Below are 21,889 nucleotides of genomic sequence, written 5' to 3' on the forward strand. Positions count from 1 at the left end.
ACCTCAGATTAGAAAGTATCGGGGCACGCATTTGGTCATAATCATATGCCATGACATGCCTCGCATTCCCTTTTGTCAACAGTAAAGGGTATTCAGGAAGTGGTATGATAAGAATATGCCTCTTCTAGTTCTCATGCACGGATACAGGGGAAGTAATACTGCTTACCACTTTTGCATAGTGAAATGTATCGCTCCAGCCCCATGACTCATGGTGATGGCGCTGTCCCTTCTTTGACTTCAGCTTCCTCCTAGAACGCAGTCCCCTTGAGGAAACGGTTTCCTACCTATATGAAACTACATATTGGATACGGCGCCGCAGATGCAATCTGTGCATTTTGCCTGAAGCCAGCTACAGGGGGCGTCCTTGTTTTCTGTTGTGGTGTGGGACCTTCCGTTGCCGACAATGGGATTGACTGGCTTTTTCATTCTTTTAGGGATAGTCTACTCTTCTCTGATTATTGAGAAGGCTATAGCTGACGTTGGTATATTTTCTTCCGATGGAAATTCCATTCGCACGCACAGTACCTTGCACCGCCAATCATGGACGATGAGCCCAGATGGCTGCCGCGTTGGCAAGGCCGGGAACTTAGTTGTTACTCCTCTCGGTGGTTCTGCTGCTGACGGCAGGGAAATTTTGGACACCCAGGGGACAGGACCACAGCTTTGCGCCTGGCTTTCAATGATGGAGAAGGCTCACTATGAAATGTCATCTGCATGGGAGTCGAGACACAATCGTAAGAGGTCTCAGGTATCGCGCTGGAACATACTCAGAAGATTTCTACTATGGACTCGGAGTTTCCCTGAGCTAGAGTTTCAGGTGGAGGTTCGCTACATATCTCTGTGGAACAAGGACCGATTTGGGCACCCAATGCCGTGGGCCACTGCTGTATTTAGGTATATTTGCCCACAAAGCGAACGTAGTTACGGACTCCTGGATCACCTTTGTGGTGCAGTTTTCTCACAAGGCAAGGACCCTCGCGTTGGTACGGAAGTCTATCTTCTTCTGCAGCCGCGCACTGGCTACAATCGTCCACTAGATGTACGTGCAAGCAACTGGCAGTACGTATCAGGAGCCTTATCAGGCCTTAGGGGTGCAAGGACAGAATCTCAAAGGGAGGCGGATGAAAAGTGGATGTGGTTATCATCCACCTTTAGTCGGTTGAAGTCTATTATGACGATAACAGGCAAAGTTGATGACTGCTGGATGAACGGTGGAGAATGCTACTTCAAGTGGTACGTCCGCTTTCATTTCATGTTGTGACACGTCTCCAGCAGCCGACCCCGTCCTAAGAGCTTTTATTGTAAGCATTCTATGGCGTTTCGCAGTGATGTATGCGTGCCCCTTCTCAGGTTACTGCGTGTGGAGTGGAGGCTCTTCAGTGAAACAGTGTGTGAGCGCTTACATCGGGACGCCAATGCAGGGTTTGGTGGTGCACTCAAGGCTGCAGCGTTAGAGAGTGTTCAGGTGAACATCACCGGCATGGATTTATTCAATTTTTCCAGCCCACTCCTGTATGGCGTCTTAGATGAAGGAATGTTGCAGCTTAACGCTGGATCGGGCTTCGTAGCGCTGGAAGTGGATACAAACCCATTCAACCCCCCTAACTTCGAACGCGCGAAATCCACATCACAAAATGTTAGAGCGGCATCCATGCTTTTTAAGGGCGTTAGAAGTTTTTTCGGTGCGAGGAGTAAGGGAGACTCATGACTTCCATCGAGCATTTACACTGGTGCCTCGGTGCTGTGTCAAACTCAAGGTAGGACCAGATCCGATTTTTTCGGTACAGTGTACCTAGCGTAACTTTCGACCTGGAATGTTACAGTGGCTCCACTATTGAGACATCCACGTTTGCTTGGTTTATTAAAAACCGCGAAGGGGTGCCTTACCAGTTTTACCTTTGGACCGCGTCCACGAAGTAAGGACGGTCTTTCGAAAGGGGAGGTAGGGATGCTCTTGGGTGGAAGCTGCATACGCTACGCGCTCGCACTTTGGGGAGTGTTCGGCTCCTTGTCCTGTGAATGGGGTATGCTTTTCTCATGCAAACTTTAGTTGCTTCATCGGGCGGCGCTTCTTTTCTCCTGGTGCCGGGGGCTGTTGAGGACGTACTCAGTTTGGCGATCGACGAAGATATTTTGGCCACTGGCGCTGATTAAGTTGAGCGGATGCACAGCTTGGAACTGCCTTCTTCTCGCTGTTCTCGATGAAGGCCTGCTGTAGCGTGCGGGACACAGCTGCAAATTGGCGTGTTTAAGTTTTTCCTAATCTTTTGGTAGGGTGATCGCAAGTTTTTGTTGGACTTGCTAGCGGCAGTGCATGAGGATTCCTCACTGCGCGCTGAACCGACTGTTATGCTGTTCTGGAGACTGCCGACAATTTTCAGTGGGCCACAGCCAACCACCCAGACACTGTCGGAGTTGAGCTCTGCTCTGTTGAGTATCCAGGAGCTTGACAATGTACAAATCTCATTTTTTAATACCTGATTGTTCCAGCTTAGGGTGAAGTACCCCAGAGCTGGAGGACAATTTGATGCGTTTTCTGTGATAAAACGCGCACGGCGACCCCAGAGTGTTTCTTGTGGGATAGGTAAGCACAAGAGGGACTTCGCTGCATTTTGAACGTAGTGGAAGGTGCCACAGAAGAAGTCGAATGGAATTGTCTGGATATGCTGTAACCTGACGCCTTTGTGCCCTACCTTGGTGATATCAAATAAGCGAAGTGCAGATTTTTACCGAGAGCTCTTGTAATTTGCGGGCAAGCTAAGCAAGGATGCGGCGGCTGTCTGAGTGCTCAGGGGTTCCGATGCAGTAGTTTAGCTGACACTTTTTCTGGCTGACGGATGACTATAGATGACCATTCTTCTCCAGGGATAGTGGCGCTCGTAACAATTGAGCAGATACGAAGGGACGCGGTGGGGCATCATACAGCTTCTTCAAAAGGACAACTACGGCCTCTGACGACAGTTAAGCGAATGGCATGCGCAGAAGTTATGTGCAACATGAAACACGGTACATGGAACTACACATCGAGGGGTGCGCTGCTGCTGCCCATAGAACAGTCAGTTGGATTAATACGTTGAAGGAGGCAAACAGCGATGCATTCCTTACTATCATGATGTATGGCATCACCTACAGCCCTTGCGAACGTGCAAGAATAAGGTAAGTTGGCGTACTTCGCAGGCAAGATGCAACAACTGCAGTAGCGAAGGTGCTTTATAATGCTGCTGCTGCTCGGCAAAGAGAGCTTCCTGCTGCTTATCTGGACGCTTAAAGCTTGTTTGAACTGCATTTCATCTGGAATTCGATACACGGATGCGTATGCTCCTGTTAACAATTGAGGTCTGCGTGAAGTAGGCAGTAGGAACACTAGTAAAGCGAACCTCACGAGAGTTCAGCCTCCGCGCAGCGGAGGCTGAACTCTCGTGAGGTTCGGCTCAAGATGCTGAACACAGTACAGTATGAAGTTTCTCCACGTTCTCCGTTGAATTATAGAGAAACAAGTTCATGAAAATTAGCTAGCGGTGATTCCTGGGCGCAGGCGTCAGGGCGGTAAAGTAATTTTAGCATATAGAGCAGTGAAACGTAGGCTTAAAAAGTATGGCCGGTGGCCAACAGGGCGGAACACGCTTGTTTGTGCCCTCTCTTGAAATAAACGCATATATATATAATATATAATATATATATATATTATATATATATATGGTGCAGCGAATCATTTTCCGCAAGTATGAGCAAGGGTACCGACTCGATTAATTTGTACCGGGGTTTCACGGACGCTTTTCCTGCGGGGATTAAAATTCAAAAGCCATTTAGCCTTAGCAGCGCGGTGATGCATTGTGCCATGACGCTGCCTTTTCTTCCCTTTTGAGCAGACAGCAGTGACATTCTCACGGCATTCCTTAAGGGATGTCTATTCCTCATCCGAGGAGTTCAAGGCTGTCATTTCCAATAGCTCAAGGCTTTGATGTGCCATATTCTCATGCGAAGGCGGTTGTTCTTCTTGGTAAATATCCGGAAATATGTGCGAGAGGTCGTATGGGTTCATTGTCCTTCTCTCCCCCATTCTACCCGAACTCTGCACTTCGGTAGATTCATCTTCCTCAGTTGGCTCGGATTCCTCCTCTTCGACAGTAGTGGTCTCAGCAGAGGTTGTCTCGGCAGTTTGTGCGCCATCGCTCCCTTCGGGAGTTCCTGGCGTGCCCCCGGACGGCCTTCCTGGCGAATACGGACTATAGGAATCCGTGGAAGCAATTCCCATGAAGCTGCTGGTGGTCCTTCCAGCTTGCGTATACGTAGCTCCCCGAGGATCTCTAAAAAGCTGTGGGGGTGGACGGAAACCCATGTTATTAGAACGGCGGGCAGCAGGCTTAACAAGGGTGGAGGCGGCAGCCGTGTAGTTTCTGCTAGCGGCGGATGACGAATGCTGGGTTGTACCAACTGCAGGAGCGTACGAAGATGCAACTCCCCTGCCTTCTGGAACGACCTGAGCATAAGAGGCTTGGGTGAGTTGTGGTGGTGTTCCACTGCTGACTCCAGGGTATCGTGGTGCCATACTGCTGGATTCATGCGTCGTCAAAATAGTCTCGTGAGGCGCGCGTCTAGTGGTGGCTGCCGTCTGCGAGATAGTCAGTTGGGGGTGTGTGTTTTGGCTTGGTGGGTAGGCCGTGACATGCCTTGGACTGTCATGCGCTCTCATTGCCTGTGAGAGCTCATGAACGGAATTCCACCGCCGAGCGTTCCATGCAGGCATCGGCGCCGCCGTGCTGTACACCCTACTCTGGGGAACACTCGCTCTGAAGTTGTATGGATTTTGTCTTGGATACGCTTGTCCTACAGGAAAAGAGAAGAGTCCTAATAAGATGAAAGTCAGGACGGCGCGCTTTGAACGAACAGACTTCGTGTTCATAGGACGACTGCACAGAAGCAAGAGGACACGGGGAAGAGCACGCATGTGGAGCCAAACCCTTACCCAAAATGCCGTATCCTGATTATATATGCCTGGAATGTGTGTGTCTGGGAGGGAATAGCGTAGAAGCCTGATGTGGCCTTTCGCAAAGTTAACATGGCAAGCTCAGTACGTGCTTGCAATGATCCTTAGAAATGCTGGTTGCGTAGTGTCTTCACCAACTCCAGGAACCTTATTTACCAACATGTAATGCTCACAGTTTGAAGCTTTGTTTGACCTGACCGGCAGTAACAGTGAGCTACCTAAAGAAAAAAAGTGTAACCTGGTGGTAGGTTGACGACGATGCACAAATTGCTTTGACTTACGCCATTTTGTGTGTCTGAGACATAGTTTTGGCTTGAAATACTAAAGGATTGAAATGAAAACTCAAATTAGTTTTAGAATAAAGTGTCATTGCTTATGCCGTTTGGAATTTCGGTGACTGAGTTGTACCGGCTACCCAAAGCGGCCACGCGCATGGTGACCACTGACGACGTGAGCAAAGGTACGCTAGCTCAGTTATTTTCTAATACTGAGATATCGGTTAGTTTCCCGGGTAGATGATTGAATGTTTCTGCAGAGAGACGTTTGGTAGTTGATGTAAAAGTGAGAAATGCCCTGTGCATCGACACTTGAATCTAGCCATAGTCGACAGACCTCCGAATGCCCTTCATGTTCAAAGACCGAAGCGCGCGGCCATCTGTGACGTGGTAATTAGCTAACATTCTTACATTGAAACATCAGGAAAGTCAGACAGAAGCATGATTCAACTTTCTGCCTTTGCAAACCTAATCGGGCCAGTAGTGTTTCGTCGTCAAAGGTTCGAGCACCTGTAGAGTGAAAACCCCGAATCACAGACTTCCGGTAGTCATCTGCCCAGTGATCTCACTTGCAACATGTTCAAGCATCAGTTAGTTAGCACTATTCTAGTTGTTATGATTTTAGGTATTGCAGGCGAACGGGTGTCTGCGCGGCCTTCAGGTAGAAGGTGCTTGTCCCACTTAGTGGTGGTGAATCGAGATTTCTGGTTTTCATGAACGTTGTAGCACTAACAAATTGTATGTGCTCTTGTGGGAAGTTTCAAGTCCCCCTAGAAACAACGGTAACAGTGAAAACAACAGAAATGCATGTCGGCGAGAGAGTTTCTGGCTAATTGCTAACACAGTTCCAGAGTCTCGCACGAATAGTGGCCCCCTTCGCCGGGCACTCTCCAGTTTAGCTACGTGATTATCTACATATGACTATTCTTCAGCTCGAAAGCTCATTTTTTATCCACCGTGAAGCTGCAGAGCGCGACTGGAGTGCTGCTAGACAACGATGTCATGAACGCAGCCATTAAGACCTTATCTACTGAACAAGCTAGTCTTATCCGTCATTATAACAAACGGGAGTAGAAATTAAGGAACGTATAAGCCTTCGCATATACCTGGGGTCTGAAAGTGATCGGTTCAATCATAGAAGGCTCTACCAACCTCATGAGCAGAGTTTGGGAAGAATCCTCAAAGCTGATAGCATGAAGAAATTAGAAAAAGGCAGAATCAACGGAACTGTTGGGTAGGGCACGGGATACTGAATAATATTAAACAATGGTGGCCTATTTTGAGGCCTAACCACTGGCTAGCTTCCCACAGGAACCCAACACCACGATGACAACTTGTTCCTAAAGATAATGCGCCCCTTAGCTCCCATAACTATTGTACGCGCCACTGGAGTTACTCATGCGGTCTGGTGGAAAGGGGCATGAGAGACTCATGAGGATGGGGGGTACTATGGTTGTAGAAGTGGCTGCCTCTGCGGTACCTGGGAGGCGCATAGGAAAACATACCGGCAACACAAGCTCGTTGCAAAATTCTTAAATTTTACATGCCTTGGGAAAAACTCTGTTGATATTCTTGTTGGCCACGAGTTGCCAGTGGTTTGCGCTGTGGAGACCCTGAAATGATGCTTGGCGTCCAATGCATGTAGCGGGCTGAGCTCCCACAAATGCTGTGCATGCCGCATGGCACACACTGGAGGCTGGAATTATTCAGGTTACAAACGCGCATAAAAATCTGCACTATTTTGTCTCCACAAAGAGGAAAAATTACATCACTGGGAGACTGGCGTTTCCTCACCCATATTAAAAGGGGTACGGGTCTCCTAGCATCCCCTTCAGCTCTGAATGCTAGAGGCGCCCCCTGTGAGGTACTCAAAAGTGCTGGAGGAAAAGAATGTATCAGTTCGAGAGGCTTCGTCTGCCTGCATTTGACACAGCGGAGAGGCACGCCAATCTGCTACAAGCGGAGGCTGACAAATCTAGAGTTATGCTGACAACGTCGTGCATCTGCACGGATGGATGTCTATTCATCCGCAAACTCTGTTCGCGACCAGGCCACGCTCGCGGCGAACAGATTCTGCTGCTTCAGTGCATCGATAAAGCTGAGGTTTTTGATTGTTTGAGTGTCAATTTTGGCGTAGCGCTAACCGGTTGTTCCTGAAGCTGCTGCTCCTTCTGCTGTTCGCCTGCTTCAATCCGTCTTCCGTCAATATAGCGGCTTTTTACCGCCTAAAAATCCAACAAGAAACAAGCTACTCATTTAAATTCTAGCCTCTGCCGAATTTGATAACTCTTGTCACTGCTCCTCGTTGCTACACAGGGAGTAGATATAGTAAAGACAAACCTCCAGCTCCTTGTGAAGTCTTTCTATTTCGTCTCTCTTGGTTGTGACCTGCAATGGTAGAAAGAACGAACGGGGCAGGGTGTGCAAACTGGCTGTTGTTTTTTCGCATGCACACGCGTTGAAATGTTCTTGTGGGCGTCGAAAGTTAGTTGTTCGTTTGCATTGTGCATGGCCATGGCTATTCTGGCTCTGAGACTAATTCGTCCCCTAGACATCTAAAAGGTGTCTGTGACGTCCTAGTCGAAAAGTACGTAGTTTTCTTGCCTCCTTATGAAGAACTTGCAACTCTGAAACGGCGGCGCGGAGCTGTTTGGTTTTGGTGCGAACATCCTGGGGGTCAGCCAGAGCAACGCGGACAAATGACGATGAAAGTTTGAATTGCCGTATCTAAAGGCAGCTACTTGAAGATTCATACCGCTTGTAGAGTCTGCATTTGAGCGAAAACCTCAACTCCAGGTTGCTTGTTGAGCGCCGTCTGATTCAAAATAGAAAGCAGCACAGCACATGCCCCCTGAACTAAGAGAGCCACACGAAATCGCTTGATGGCTTTTGCTCTAGTCCTGTACTGCAGTCGTCTGCCAGTTCTAAGCATACCTTGAGTTGCACGAAGAGCTTTTCCCTCTCTTGTATCTGCAGATCCCTTTCAATAACCTGAGCCGGCGTACAGTTTTGCATTAGAAGTACTGGATATTAAAATACGCCAAGATTAACCGACAGTTCTGTGCCCTTGCTTCAAAGTGTCTGTCCATATACCTCCTCAGTCTTGGCGATCAGTCGTTTCTGCAAAGACTGAATCTTCTTCACCAGTTCCATCTTGGCTGGGTCAGTCCCTTCAAGCCGTCTCCACCTGTGTACGTTCATGGGCGTTGCCAGCGCTTCAGTTAAAGCCCTGACCTTTGTCCTCTCTGCGCACAACATAGTCCCAAAAGAGCAGCACAAGCCAAATAAATATGCTGTGTTCTGTGTTTCTACTGTGCAGTTTGGCTTATTGCGCTTGGGGAAGTTATTCGGCAGTAGAGCGAAGTGCATCGCGACATCTAGGACATGCTTACACACGCACAGCTGAACGTGGACGCTTTCAGGTGGTTAGCACTTGCCTTGCAGTAATTCCTTCTGCAGCTGTAAGATTTCCCGCTTGAGTGCTTCCATTTCAGCCACGCCTCCTTCAAGGTTGCGAAGTTCCCGTCTGAACGCCAAACACTGTCGGCTCCAGTCCTTTATCTCTTTGAGTCTCTCCTGAATGAAAACACCAAAATCTCGGGTACTGGAACTGAATGCCAGGTCTGGCGAATAGAACTTTTAGTAGAATAGAGTGTGCAGCCTCGCAAAAAATACAGTAAGGAAAAATGTCGTTATTTAAGTCCAGCCCGTTGTTGTGAAAACCAGCCTTCTCACCTTCTAGATTAGTGAGCGGCACAACATACCTTGTACTGAGCTTCACCTTTTGCCAGCGTGGATTCTTGGATTTTCACCTTTTCATATAGGAGAGCCAACTCTTGATTTCTCTTAAGCAGTTGATTTCCCAGCATATCCCTTTCCGCCAATATCTGCGAAAGCCATCTTGCACAGTGTAACAGTGAAGAAACGCCTAAAACCACTGTCAGAGGGGAGGCAATAATGTTCAAGAGAGCTTCTTCTTTCCCTGGATAATTTGCCATACCGCTGAGAACTCCTTTGCCTGGTTTGCCTTCTCAGCCGTGGCCTCTTGCATTGTCTCTTCAAGCTTCTTAATTTCACGTCTGCACACACCAGTGCTCAGTGCCCTGCAAGTGATTCAATTGTAGTTCAGAAACAACAAAACAAACCTTTTAGCTTTTATACTTTAGGTTTGATAATGAGTGGCTCGCCGGTGGTCAGCTCTGCAGTTCATTTTTCATTGAACTTGCTTTTGTGACGCAATGATTTGCTCAAGAGAGCCAAGTTTCTTCTCAGCCTTGCCCAGGTCCTCCTTCAGCTTTTCATTTTCTGACGTTATTCTTCTATGTTCGAAATGCTGCTTTAGCAACCCTGCATCTTTCCCCTTTATTTCTTCCTTTAGTTGGCCCACTTGCTGAAACATGAGCTTAAACTTACTGCAGCAAGGCATCAGAAACACGACCAAACGTGCATGATTGTTCCACGTACATGTCGGTTAACACCACTTGTAACGCAAACCCCTAAAAACGTGCCCTCGGGCAAGCACCTCATGAAGTCTATATTAGGCAATGTTTGCCTCCATCGACGTGAATGGGACAGAAAATAAAACACGCGCATTTATCTTAGGTATGCGCCGCTTACTGTTTTAGCTCTGTCATTTCGTCGAGACTGGCTATAAGATTTCTTGAGAAAAGGTTTCTATCGGAACGCACAGCCTCATACAATGTCTTCTGTGCAGCAAGTTTTGCATGTTGTTCTCCAATGGATCGTTGCAGCTCAGCCACTCGCAGTTCCTCACTTTTAAGCTGCTCTAGACTTTCTAAGTACCTGAATTCAAACAGCAGAGAAGCCTCGAGGGATAAAAATACGTTAATTTGTTTGGGAGAGCTTTGGTGTGCTGTGTGCAGGGGCGGTCCAAAACACAGTAGTGTGCTTAGCACCTCCGCCAGTAAAAGTACAATCGAGGACTTTGAATTTAGATTCGTCACCATTAACGTTTAAGGGGAACGCTTATCGAACACTTCCTCGCAAATTCCGCAACAGATAACTGTGGCATAAATTCTGGTGAGGCCCGACTTTTGATTGCTCCTGTTGAGAGTGTGTCCATAGCGATCCCTTTCCGCTTCAAGTGTTTCTACTTTTTGCTGTAATTGCTGGCATTCCCGTCGAAACCTATTGAACAAGAAATATGTTCTAATGATATTTGAACATATTTGCTCCAGGGTAAACTTCGCAAACGCCGGCCACGGAGCGGTGACCACCTGCGCCTAAAGACGGTTATTTGCAAAAGGAAACAGTCCTTAACAAAGATGAACATACCCTTCAACTTCTTTCTCAAGGTGCTCGCAGTGGGTGAGTTGCTGCTTGGCCAGGTCTGCATGCTTCTTCACAGTCGCGTCCGCATTAAGAAGGTTCTTAGACAACAAATCCCTTTGCGCAAGACATACTTATCAACAACAGGTAGCGCGTAGTGGTGGACCTAGCGCTGTTGTGAAGGATTGCTTTCATCCACAAGCGGCGTCGCTACAAGCACAATTATAATTCAACAGCAGGTCACCTCTCGCGCAACAGGGATTCGATTTGGCGCTTGTCATTCTCTGCCTGCGTTCCACTCAACCAAAAGGGGAATTTTGGTCAAAACATCAGAAAACAAGTTAACTTTAGCGAATAAGAAGTAGAGCGTCGACAAGGCGGGAAGATGGTGGCAGATGGGTACATATGCTGCCTATTCTTTGCTTTGTTATGCCACCATTACGCAGGGGAAAGCTTTTGTTCATGGTACCTGCTGCTTTAGTGTGTCCATTTCTTTTTCTGAAGCGGATGTTTCTAGCCTCAACGCTGTGAAATTTTAACACACTGCCACGGAAAAGCTGCTCTGTTTAAGTGCCTTTGTGGTGAATGTATGATACGATGCGCCGGCTTGTTGTACGTAGCGGGCGGAAGTGGCAAAACTAACTAAACAAAAGAGGGACCGCTTGACAAGAGTTACCGGTCGCCTGCTCATCTAAAGTGCGTTTGTCCGCCTCAAGGACCTGCATCTTCTTCTTCAGAAGTTCGTGAAGCTTGATCACTCGATCCTGCATCCAGGAATCTCTAAATTGCAGGGAGCTGTTTTCGTGTGTTTATGGTGTGGTATAAAAATACCAGCAGGTAACAGCGAGCAAAGCAGTGATTCAACTGTGCAGAAGCCCCATGAGCCGAAGTTTCTGAGTCCAACACTTCAGTTCAGAGTCGATGCTGCTCACCTTTTCCGATCTCATGCGCTCGAGCTCTTCCTGCTTTGCCCTCAGCTCCGCTTCTCTTTCCCTGAAGCCCCACAAACAAGTAGGCAACAAGAGTCCAGGTGACGCAGCATATCATGCTTGTGGGCAGTTCCGCAGGAGGGCAAACGTGACGCTTGACACCATCAGCTGCCCTTGCAGAGTTATACAAGCGCGCCCCAAGGAGAGAAAACCAGAATACAAATGCCATCCGAATAATTCGCACTCGTTTGCTGCCTTGAGACGGCTATTCTTGTAGATCTGGTCATTTAGACGAAGTTCTGTTTGCTGCACACCCACGGAAGTACGTGATGATTTTCAAATTGCGTCAATGCGAGAATGTTTGAACGCTTCTGGAGGATGTGCGCAGGCGGCCTATACTTACGGCAATGCGCCTCTGAATTTCCTGTGATTCTTGCACCTCTTGCTGGACTTGCTGCTGTGTCACGGACAGCTGCTGTTGCAGGGCAGCGATCTAAATGAACAAAAGCCTCGCATGTAAGAGGAGTTTAGAAGCCATCAAACGCATTCGTAATGGCTTTTACTTGATCACTTTGTGTGTGGTGCGGTGGTAATGCCATTCGTGATTTTGAGAATGGTCTTACTTGCTCCTCTGACTGTGCCAGCTCTGCTTGTTTCTTTACAATTTCTTGCTGCTGTTGTTCAAAGTGCGCTCTGCAATCGACTGACCACAAGCAAGTAGGACGAGTTTGTTTGCCGAGTCATGCGTTAACCTAACAATAGAATATTGTGTTTCATGCTGGCTCGCTCTTGTGGGCATTTTAGGTTCTTAGACTTGAGTGGACACGTCCATGATGTTTTGCAGCTACTTTCCCTTTCCGCGCTACTTTTGTGTAATCTGACTTGTTCTGTTTGAGCTGCCTTTCTAGGCGTTCCCGCTTTTTTGCCTCCTCTTCAGCTGCAGCACGCCGGTCCTGCAATTGTTCCTGCGTAGTGTAAAGGTCCTGAAGACCTGAGGAGATTCATTATCAACGGAGAGTGCTTTGTGGAGTCCAAAGCAGCACTATCACTCCGATATACCAGAACACCTAGCAACACCTATAAAAGAAGAGTGATTTGTCCACCGCTGAACAATAAACATTGTGACAAAAATAGGTAAATGTCCCACTGCATGAACCAGCAATAAACAGGAAAGAACGGACGTCTCTCGATGCTGTCGGTGGAAGTACCAAATCACTATTGATTTTGGCCTCCCACGTAAGGCAGCTTTTACTCACTCAGCAGGGGCGTATATATGTTCTAAAATGTTAATGTTGTCTGGTAAAACGTTTGTTGCCATAGTCCCATTAATCTGCTGGTACTGTGGGACTTGCCTTTAGATAACTTGGATTCTAGGTCCTTAATAGTCTTCATAGCTTCAAAGTTGTCTCTTGTTAGAGACTCGCTGGTGGACGTGAGCCTGTCAGTCACTGCGGAAATGCGGAAGCGCCAGTGAAACGTTCAACAACGCGTGAGAGTGTATTTATCAGCGAAGAGCTCTACATGTTCTACCTGAAAACTGTGGACCTCATGTGACATCTTCCTTGCCATGCAGCAAAAAACTGATATTTAAAGCATTTGCGCACTTGATTGCAATTTGTCTCGTTCTTGTAGTAATTCGTTCAGGCGGGCATTTTGTTGCAAAGAATGCCGTTCTTCTTCGTTAATCCTCCTGAACCCATCACGCATCCAGTATTACCTCAAAACGTATTTGGGCATCACAGTGTAGCTGTCATGCCCTGGACTGAAGCTCACTTGTACAATTCTTCAATTTGAGCTCGGAGCTGATTTGCTGCTTTGGTCTCTGCTGCCTCTCGAGCCTTCCCATTGGCTACCTCTATCAAAGAAGCGCTTAAGTCCTACAGGGTCACGCAATGCAGTCAAAATGCGATTCGTGTTTTTTCCACATGGTTAGTTGCGCTGTTTGTGAATTTGGGATCACAACGGATGCTGGCGCTCACAGTGCAGCTCTGGAGCTGCACTGACCCGCTTTAATCGCTTGATGGTCTCCTCTTCGCTACTGGATTCCTTGAGTGCTGCATGAACTTGTGCCGCATTTGCCGCCAGAGCGCTGCTCATCTCCATGCACCTGTGGATGTATAGCCCAGACAAGCCTTTAAGACGAAAAGCGTAGCGCTCTTCACAAGGGAGCCGCAGTAACTAGCAGATTGGGCCCGATACCACAGCCAATATCTTCCAGTGACCCCAGAAAGGCTTTGCACAGCGTACTTGGCCTTAAGCTCTAGCTCATTTTTTTGGGAAGTTTTGAGTGCCTGGTGAAGCTTTTCGTATTCGCGTCGCAGAAACTCCAACTCTGGGTAGGCCTCCAACTCCTGTGGAGCAAACTGAAGAGCTTCTGGGCTGGTAGATACGTGAAAACAGCTGCTAGCCCCGGAATCATGGATGTGACTCAATAAAATGGAGGCAAAGGGCAGATGAGCTGCTGATCTGAGGTGCTACGGTTTATGCTTCAGTGCTAAAGCTACGATTGTTGTTGCCCCTCCCGGTGTTCTTCACCTTCAGCACATCTTCGCGCTCGTGTTCAAGTGCTCTCATGGTTAGCTGAGCTATATAAGAATCGTCTGCAGGAATGTTTGCCACAGCATCAGCTGGCGCTGTGTCTGCAGCCGCTTCTGTTGAGGAGCCTGCACTCCTTTGTGCTGGCTGCGATGAAGTTTCATCCATGGAACCAAGGCCCCCGTAGGTTAGGTACTGTTGAGCACCAGCACCCCCTAAAGCATTTGCTGAGCCAGCAGCAAGGGGCGTGAGGTCTCTGTTTTCACCAGGGGCCGAGCACACAATGACTTGCCCTCCGTTGTCGCCATCTTCATCGACAGACCGGAGCAATTCCATTGCACGCCTCTGCTCTACATCTCCTGAGTCGTTGTCTTCCTCTTGTTGCCGTTGCATTTGTTGGTGGCCTCCATGTGCAGCGGCAGGAGCTGCTGCTGAGTTGCGCGACTGTGGCATGGGCGGAAGACTCGAAATTCGACGCACAAGCATGTCAGTCTCGTTCTCATGATTATCAGTGTCCGGAGCGTTGCCTTCTTCTGTAGCACCTGGCTCAGAAGCATCTCCTTCAATCTGTCGTTCATTTGGAGTTATTTGTGTCCCTCTGCTGTCAGAGGAGTAGGCGTCGTTTGCCATGTGCTCCATAGTCCACAAACTTCGTTCCTGTTGTCACTTCTGACAGTGGTTCGCTAAGAGTCCGCTGCTACCAACCTAACGTAGGTGAAACGTGGCTTGGGTAAGATCCAGAAAGACCTGCGCCACCATGAAACAGAAGCTTATGCCTCTGCTCTCAAGGCTATCTTTGCCTGGGACTTTGAATGCCTGTGTTTTCTGCGGCTTTCAAGTACTCTACTCCTCTCTACTGGTTCCATCAATCAAGCTACCTACTAACTCACGCTTAAATAATTGTCATAGTTTGCATTACTAGGAGCTGGAGCCATTACTGCTGTGGGGAACAGCACAACGGGCGGCCCAAACCAGGGCTACACTCCACTAGCAAGAGTACAGGCAGACACCAAGCACGTCCGTCCGAATCCCCTGAACAGTCATGGAAACACTGTAAATTTAGTCGTATTCTATTTTTTCACAACTGATTCCTAGTTCTTTCTCACGCCTCTTCTTCAGTACTTGTCTGATGAGGCCTAGAGCTGCTACTGAAGGTGCCTGCTTCCTTGACGAAAAGTCGGAACCCTTTAAACATCAGCATATTGCATAGGTTTATTTAACTTGAAGAAAACGCTTTTAAACGTAATTTAATAATGTGTGGGCTTGGCCTGTGGTTTTTCAGACGCGAACAATGCCGGGGTTGTGAGGTCACCTAAGAGAGTAGGGGCTCAAGGGAAATTCAAAGTATAGTAGCTTTTAAACACAAGTTCTCCGTTATAATGACTGATTTATACTATTTGGAATGCTCATGAATATTTCTTCTAGACGTGACACTGAAGGATGCATGACGTCCTCTGATTTCAGACATACCTCAGGAGACAATGCAAAAGAGAAAGTATTCGCTCTGGAGCAGTGAAGCAGAGAGTGCTCCATCTCAAATCTTCAATTGAACCTCATTCTACCTAATTCAAACTGTGCAAATTTTTGGACATTCTGAATCGTGCTTCTTGGCCATCAATCAGAAGCAGCAGCAAAAGCACGACATCAGTATTATTAGAGTTGACCTTGTGCGTACTGTCCAACAGTTCATGGCGAAGAACCGGTCAAATTAACCGGTCCATATACATATGTAATAAATATTGCTTTTGCCTAGTGGCACGGTCATTTAAAAGCCTCACTCTTTCAGCTGTATGCCATCACTATGCGAATGTGGTACGGCACAAACGTAGAACAAATTTCAGTTACTGCTGCTCCCTTTCTTTTCCCCCTAATTGCCTAACGTTTACTGTTTTGGAGGAACAAGACGCTCAGGCCACGAGCACGGTGAACTTTAAAGGTACTTGGTCTTGGAGTTGTTTCAGCTCTCTTGCCCGAGGCACCTTCGATTCGGATCAAAGGAAAGGAAATCATCCAGTCATTGTGCGTAGAAGCAATTCTTCGCACTAGTGGAATCAGAGTTTGTGTGCAAAGCTGTAGGACGTTTCGCCGCGAATTGGCCAAGGGCAAAAATTACTTTTTAATGAAACAATGCAGTCAAACTTTGACAAACTATTGTATGATCGCACTGCTCACTTACACACAAGTGAGGGCAACTTCTTGAATTCGCAGCTCTCCACTTCCAGCAAATGCAGAACTTAAAGTATTGGGGTACGAATATCTGGGATCGCCCCAGCTTGTCGGACAACTCTGAGTCGTATTTTTACTGGGTATTTCATGCTGGCAAGGGTGAAAAATGCCAACTATTGAGCTGCTTTGGGTAATACAATGAGTGTCCAAGCGCATGCCACATTTAAAACCACAAAAGGAGCCCACATTGGGGTCACAAGGCACGCCGCAGCTGATATTACCGCTCTTTTCTCCAGCGTGGACCCGAAAGCTACTCGCAAGTGCTACATGCTCAGAAGTGTCATGCAGCAAAATTTTTCGTTTTACATAGCTCTCAGGTTTACAGTTCGCAGAGACCGAAAAGTTGTGGAAACTTTGCACGTCTTGAAGTGGGAGTACTCGACTTAAGATAGCCAGAGAACGTTTCTGTCAGTATTTGGCACAGAGATGCAGGAGATGAAGCTTTAGTAGGTGTAAGAATACTGCATACTAGCTAGGATACAACGTGTGTGCTTCAGTAACATGTTTGCGCTGGACCTCAGAGTTGCGAGGCAGTGTTCGTTTGTCACTGGAAGTTACGGCAACACTCATGGGGCACAAGCTGCTGTGCTGACAACGGCTGCTAGTGTAGCAATGATTTTGCGGAGCGAAACAGTCATTGATCTTTATATGCCTATAAAAGCCTCATAATTTCACAGTGGTGCACTCCTGAGAGCAGTTTGCTTGTTAGTCGACGCCTACTCTCCTGTTAGCCATGTAGGCTCTGGTACCTTCAACTGTGACGCTGCCTGCTACCATATCAGTTCGTCAAATCACGAGTAGCATTTTCCTCGCAGCAAGAACAACAACGTGTCCCTCTTGTAAAAGCTAGTTGTTGCGTCTTGTTGCTGCTTCCATGTTGGGCTAGTCACTGACTCCTTCCGGGCCTTTTAGCAGTACGACGGACGCGGTGCGATGCTGTACTGGTAGACCAATGCAAAGCTGTGAAACCCCAGTACCCTCTTAGGCACCTGGTTATGCGTTTGTTGTTCAGGCGAATATCTAGGATATTTGACTGCGATGACAGCGTAGGCCTCGTTCAGCTCTGCCCCTGAACGAGCTATGGCTGCAGCATCGTTCTGCAGCTCCGCCAGGGACAAATCACGCAATAATTCCAGCAAAAGGGTACACAAAAAGCTTTACATACTTATCCTCGTCACACATTGCGGAGTGATTTGCCAAATATAGCGAGTATTCCCGTCTGCGGTGGCCGGCATCACAGTGCAGCAGGCAGTTTCTGCGGCCAAACTGACCTGCGAGGATCATTGTAAAGAGCTTTCCCTGCAAGCTTTCCATTATTATCAATGCATAACATTTGCTTGAATAGAGGAACCATTCTACAACAGTTTTGCTAGGGATTGAGTTGTTCCATTTTGGTGACCCTATTGCGGCGCCTTCATTGGCATGCGCACACCAGGGAATGTGTCTGCAGTTGCATTGACATGTGCCCATTTGACGGAAAAAAATCAATCCCAGGAAGGAATTATGCTGGTGTGACGGAGCTTTAATTAAAACACTGTAAGGCTCCCACTCGTGGTTTGTGGCCCACCCATCCTCTACGGGGCTGCAGTGGCCCCGGGAAGCTCAGAGTTGTACGCTTCTCAGTGGACATTCCAAGTCTTTCTCTTACCTCAAAATCTGATTTGTCTAGAAGCCCACACCCCACATCTTGTGGTTTGTGGTTAGCGCGTTGTTTGCAAGCATCACCCACCCGCTTGTCTATGTCAACTTCTCGCCGGAATACGCCGCGAGCTGTAGGCTGCTTGCATTAAAGTTAGGTGCGCCACAGCTCGTCCCTCTGTATGTTGTTTTTAGGAGTTATTATCCATAAATCAGCCACAGATACATGAGCATCTTCGTGATTGGCAAACTGCAGCACTCCCCGTGCGCACAGGGCTGGTGTCTACTTGGCCGCGTTCCCTTCTAAGGCACCGTAGGGGAGTGTACAGAGGAGTTGTGACGTGCCTATTCTTCATGTCAGGTGTCTTATTGGGTGCTTCTCGTTCTCTTGAAGGTCCATTTGCCGTACAATGAGCAGACAACACTGGTCGGGTGAACGCCTCTACGTAGGCAATTTACCGTATGACGTCACCGAACGCGAAGTCGACGACCTATTCTACAAGGTGGGCTGCATGTATCTTTTTTTCTAGCTAGGGTGGAGAGGCAGGATGACTTGGATTTTGCCGCAGTGAGTGCTGACTTCTTCCCACTTGTCATATATATATATCATGCGAAATCATTGCGCAGTTTGGGCGAATTCGCGAAATCGAGGTAAAAAGAAGCCGGAAGCACGATACATCTTTCGCTTTCGTCGTTTTTGATGACAAATAGTGAGCGTCAACCCCGAAGATAACATTCCTTGTACGGTTTGCCGGCTGTGTAGGTTGCGAACTAACCTGTTGCCTTGGCATTGCTGAGAATTTGGAGCTGCAGGTGCTTTTATGTGTTGATCAGCTCGGTGGAGGATGCGATAGAAAGGAGGGATGGCATGCGCTATGGCGATATGTGCCTACGCGTTGAACGCGGAGGGGAGCGGCGCGGTGGCCGTGGAGGTGGCGATGGCGGGTCTTATGGACCTCCAAGACGGTACGTCATTTCTGAAGCTTTGCAGTCTTGATTTGAAGACAAAATGCAGCATAGGTTATCCGTGCATTCTTTAGGGCAGAGCAAATTTCTGATCAGGGACAGCTGACGATGACGAGGCATCATAAAAGCCCGTCCACACTGTTAATGCAACGAGCTCAGTATTATGCCTACAGTGAGCATTGGCTGGAAGAGCTGCGTAGTGCTGTGCTTTTTTTTAAGAAAGTGGTGACAGACATAACGCACAATGAGAAATTTCAGAATTCTTTCAGACGCGTTGCCCTTGCTCTACAGTTCGGCATTCCGAGTTCGTGTACTTGGCCTCCCGCCGACCGCCAGCTGGCAGGACCTCAAAGACCATATGCGCAAGGCTGGAGATGTTGGTTTTGCAAGCGTTGAAAATAGGGTGAGGCTGGAGTCATTAGCTTGCCGTGCATAGCAGGGTGAGACTGGAGGTAATTTCCTTGCCGTGCATGCCAAAATCACTTATTGCCCGCAAGGCCACTCGGTATATCTCATTAGGCGCTGCGTTGCGTGGCACGTGTCATAAGAGCTCTAAAGCTCTGACGTGCTTCACCGTGCTGTAAGAGCTCTGGAGCTCTGACATGCTTTACCGTGCTGAGTACGAAGGTAACTTTCGTTGGAGCTGCTTATGGTGATTTGGGGACCTGGTATTGAGCGGCTGAGTATGGAAGTTGGCAGAAGCGCTTCAGTAGCAATTGCGTACAGCAGGGGGAAGCTGCAGGCGCATCCAGTATGTGGGGGTGTAGGGTTCAGGGTAACTTATTTGGAGTTGTTCTGGACTGACCGTGCTGTTGGGAAGCTTGGCGCAAATGGCTGTGGGGATTTGAGTTGCCAGGGTCCGTATGCTGACCCAAGAGCTCTCGACTCGGGCCCTTGGACCTCCAACTCTAGATTTCGGTCTGGATTTTCGTTCTTCAGGAGGGTTTGGGCTGACAATGTGTTAGCGTTTTCGCGGCAACGAAGATCGTTTTATCAAGTGGTTTTTGCAGCGCTGGGGCATTGTGTCTTCTCGCTACACATTGCATCTTGGCTGTTGGGTTGTGGCAATTTGGGTGTTGGAACTTCTGCTTAGATGCTATACATGAGGCAACATAATTGTTGAGATGCCAGTGTTCTATGCGCTGCCCAGGTAGGTATTGTGGAGTATCCTACTCGAGAAGAAATGGAGTACGCTATAAAGCGTTTGGACAGAAGCGAATTCTGCAACATTTTCCACCGTGCGCAAATCCGCGTCGAGCGTGATTACGTAAGATACTGCTAGCACTTTGATCGATGCATCCTACTGATTTGCTAGGGAGGTTTGGCCGTGGCAGATACTCATTCCGTAACAATGGCAACAATTTTGTTTGGAGAGGATATGACTGTGTGCTTTCCAGGGATCTACTGGGGAAGATGGATACGAGCGTGGTGGCCGGTAAGCACGTGCAGAGTTGCATTCGACAAACATCAGACGCATTCGACATATCAGACTGTGGCTACATGACCCTGCTTTTTCCCCCACAGAGCGCATAGCGTGGACTTTTTTGCTCAACGCAAAGTAATTCTTTTCTTGTATTTTTTTTCTAGTGTTGTGAGCACGCAATATGTTCAGGCGAAGCCGCAGCAACTCTGTGAGAAGAAATCGATCGCGGTCCCCGAGACACGTGTCGTCGTATGCTGAGCATGAATCATCATCCAGACGCCGAAGGAGTCGTTCCAGATCTCCAGCAGCGTCTCAGTCGAATGCACACTCTGACGCGGAACAGTGCCTGTCGGTGCGTAGTGATAAAGGAGGCACAGCTGACTCGGGGGATATTCATGAGTCGCACACGCGTCCAAATTCGCGCTCACGGTCGGGATCGCCGCGTGCCCAACGCCATTCAGAGTCACGTGAGCATGGAGCCTCTCATACCAGTGAGCAGAAAAGGCCAACTGAGCCCCGTGGCCAGTCAAGATCCTGCTCTGGCACCCCACCCCTGCAACCTACAGACCAAAATCATTCTGAGGCAACCATCAGGGATTGATTCTCCTAGAAGTCTACGGATTCCGAGAGGACGACTGCTTGTCGCCTTTGCATGTATTTCGAATGGCCTGAACTAGGGTTTCAACTGGTGCGATTTCCTGAACTTGCTACTGAGCCACTGAGCCTCTAATATGAGTTGTATTGTTTCATGACATGGCCAGCACCAAGCCTGTGGTATAAGCTATGCGGAAGCGACGTCACTGCTTCTGAGGCGTTGGCCAATGTGCGTTGAGCGTATGCCACATGTTCAGTAGAATCAGCCACGGCTTGCTCCAGGGTGCCTTTGGAAAGAGGGCACCAAATGCTTGGCGTGACATCAAGGAACAAGAAACGTGCAATTTGATCAGTACCGTTGCCAGTTTCCTAGTAATTCATCCTTTACATGAAGCCAATTCACACGTTGGGTAATGTATCTGTGCACGGATGGGCATCCACCGTTCAGACAACCCACTCAGGCTATCATCAACCATCCGTACAAAACCAACCACTTCGAAGTCCTAATCTAGCTCCGTTCTTACGCGGAGTCCAGTTAAGCTGTGCTTTAAAGCCCCACGTAGAACGGTTTATTAAAGAGGCATCTGGTATCTCCTCGGATATACGAATGAAATCAACATGATTACGTGGCTTTGAAAAATAACCCTAGTTTAATACGGAGTGCAGCACAAGGTAATTGTGCTGAATATGAAGAACGCTGCTAGGGAAAGTCATGCCCTAGATCGCCAGCAACAACGCACTGTGAAGGATTTCTGACGTTTTGAACGAGATTCTGACAAATGCTCGTTTCCATCTATGCACACACCGGGTTGATGGTCAACTGCCGATGTGTTCTTTCTTGGCAAACAATACTTGCGGTTCGTCCCTCTTCTGGAATGCCGCGCCGCCCTTAAACAAATAAGTTGTAAAAGTCTTCGTCGCTTTGACAAGGCATACTTATCTGAGGGGACCTGACCAACAGCAGCTTTTGCATGTTGGCGCTGCGCCGTGGGACTGCCTGTTTCTTTAGGTGCCAAGCAGCGTGGAA

The 21,889-nt window shown here is 48.1% G+C and overlaps 8 protein-coding genes across 8 annotated transcripts; 2 read left to right on the top strand and 6 right to left on the bottom strand.

Moving 5' to 3' along the window:
* Positions 1–403: 403 nt before the first annotated feature.
* On the top strand, positions 404–1,708 carry ETH_00023950 (uncharacterized protein; the record flags this gene model as incomplete). The annotated part of the gene is made up of 2 exons (XM_013376454.1): positions 404–1,233; positions 1,351–1,708. The coding sequence occupies 2 exons, from the start codon at positions 404–406 to the stop codon at positions 1,706–1,708; spliced, it is 1,188 nt and encodes a 395-aa protein (XP_013231908.1).
* Positions 1,709–3,907: 2,199 nt separating this feature from the next.
* Positions 3,908–4,903, bottom strand: ETH_00023955 (uncharacterized protein; the record flags this gene model as incomplete). Its single annotated transcript, XM_013376455.1, has 1 exon — positions 3,908–4,903. One exon carries the CDS (start codon positions 4,901–4,903, stop codon positions 3,908–3,910), a length of 996 nt encoding a protein of 331 aa, XP_013231909.1.
* Positions 4,904–7,093: 2,190 nt separating this feature from the next.
* On the bottom strand, positions 7,094–8,277 carry ETH_00023960 (uncharacterized protein; the record flags this gene model as incomplete). The annotated part of the gene is made up of 4 exons (XM_013376456.1): positions 7,094–7,180; positions 7,407–7,487; positions 8,018–8,077; positions 8,197–8,277. 4 exons carry the CDS (start codon positions 8,275–8,277, stop codon positions 7,094–7,096), a joined length of 309 nt encoding a protein of 102 aa, XP_013231910.1.
* Positions 8,278–9,223: 946 nt separating this feature from the next.
* ETH_00023965 (uncharacterized protein) lies at positions 9,224–9,661 on the bottom strand (the record flags this gene model as incomplete). Its single annotated transcript, XM_013376457.1, has 2 exons — positions 9,224–9,341; positions 9,498–9,661. 2 exons carry the CDS (start codon positions 9,659–9,661, stop codon positions 9,224–9,226), a joined length of 282 nt encoding a protein of 93 aa, XP_013231911.1.
* Positions 9,662–9,875: 214 nt separating this feature from the next.
* ETH_00023970 (uncharacterized protein) lies at positions 9,876–11,321 on the bottom strand (the record flags this gene model as incomplete). The annotated part of the gene is made up of 4 exons (XM_013376458.1): positions 9,876–10,065; positions 10,558–10,668; positions 10,796–10,839; positions 11,211–11,321. The coding sequence occupies 4 exons, from the start codon at positions 11,319–11,321 to the stop codon at positions 9,876–9,878; spliced, it is 456 nt and encodes a 151-aa protein (XP_013231912.1).
* A 142-nt stretch (positions 11,322–11,463) lies between these two features.
* On the bottom strand, positions 11,464–13,577 carry ETH_00023975 (uncharacterized protein; the record flags this gene model as incomplete). Its single annotated transcript, XM_013376459.1, has 7 exons — positions 11,464–11,544; positions 11,884–11,973; positions 12,104–12,173; positions 12,363–12,471; positions 13,085–13,170; positions 13,254–13,357; positions 13,485–13,577. The coding sequence occupies 7 exons, from the start codon at positions 13,575–13,577 to the stop codon at positions 11,464–11,466; spliced, it is 633 nt and encodes a 210-aa protein (XP_013231913.1).
* A 384-nt stretch (positions 13,578–13,961) lies between these two features.
* On the bottom strand, positions 13,962–14,654 carry ETH_00023980 (uncharacterized protein; the record flags this gene model as incomplete). Its single annotated transcript, XM_013376460.1, has 1 exon — positions 13,962–14,654. The coding sequence occupies one exon, from the start codon at positions 14,652–14,654 to the stop codon at positions 13,962–13,964; it is 693 nt and encodes a 230-aa protein (XP_013231914.1).
* A 3,635-nt stretch (positions 14,655–18,289) lies between these two features.
* Positions 18,290–20,869, top strand: ETH_00023985 (splicing factor, putative; the record flags this gene model as incomplete). The annotated part of the gene is made up of 7 exons (XM_013376461.1): positions 18,290–18,382; positions 18,507–18,589; positions 18,714–18,845; positions 19,137–19,248; positions 19,996–20,112; positions 20,243–20,280; positions 20,458–20,869. 7 exons carry the CDS (start codon positions 18,290–18,292, stop codon positions 20,867–20,869), a joined length of 987 nt encoding a protein of 328 aa, XP_013231915.1.
* Positions 20,870–21,889: the final 1,020 nt, after the last annotated feature.

The sequence above is a fragment of the Eimeria tenella genome, genomic scaffold (assembly GCF_000499545.2).
Source record: "Eimeria tenella Houghton genomic scaffold, Eth_scaff35, whole genome shotgun sequence".
Taxonomy (NCBI): domain Eukaryota; phylum Apicomplexa; class Conoidasida; order Eucoccidiorida; family Eimeriidae; genus Eimeria; species Eimeria tenella.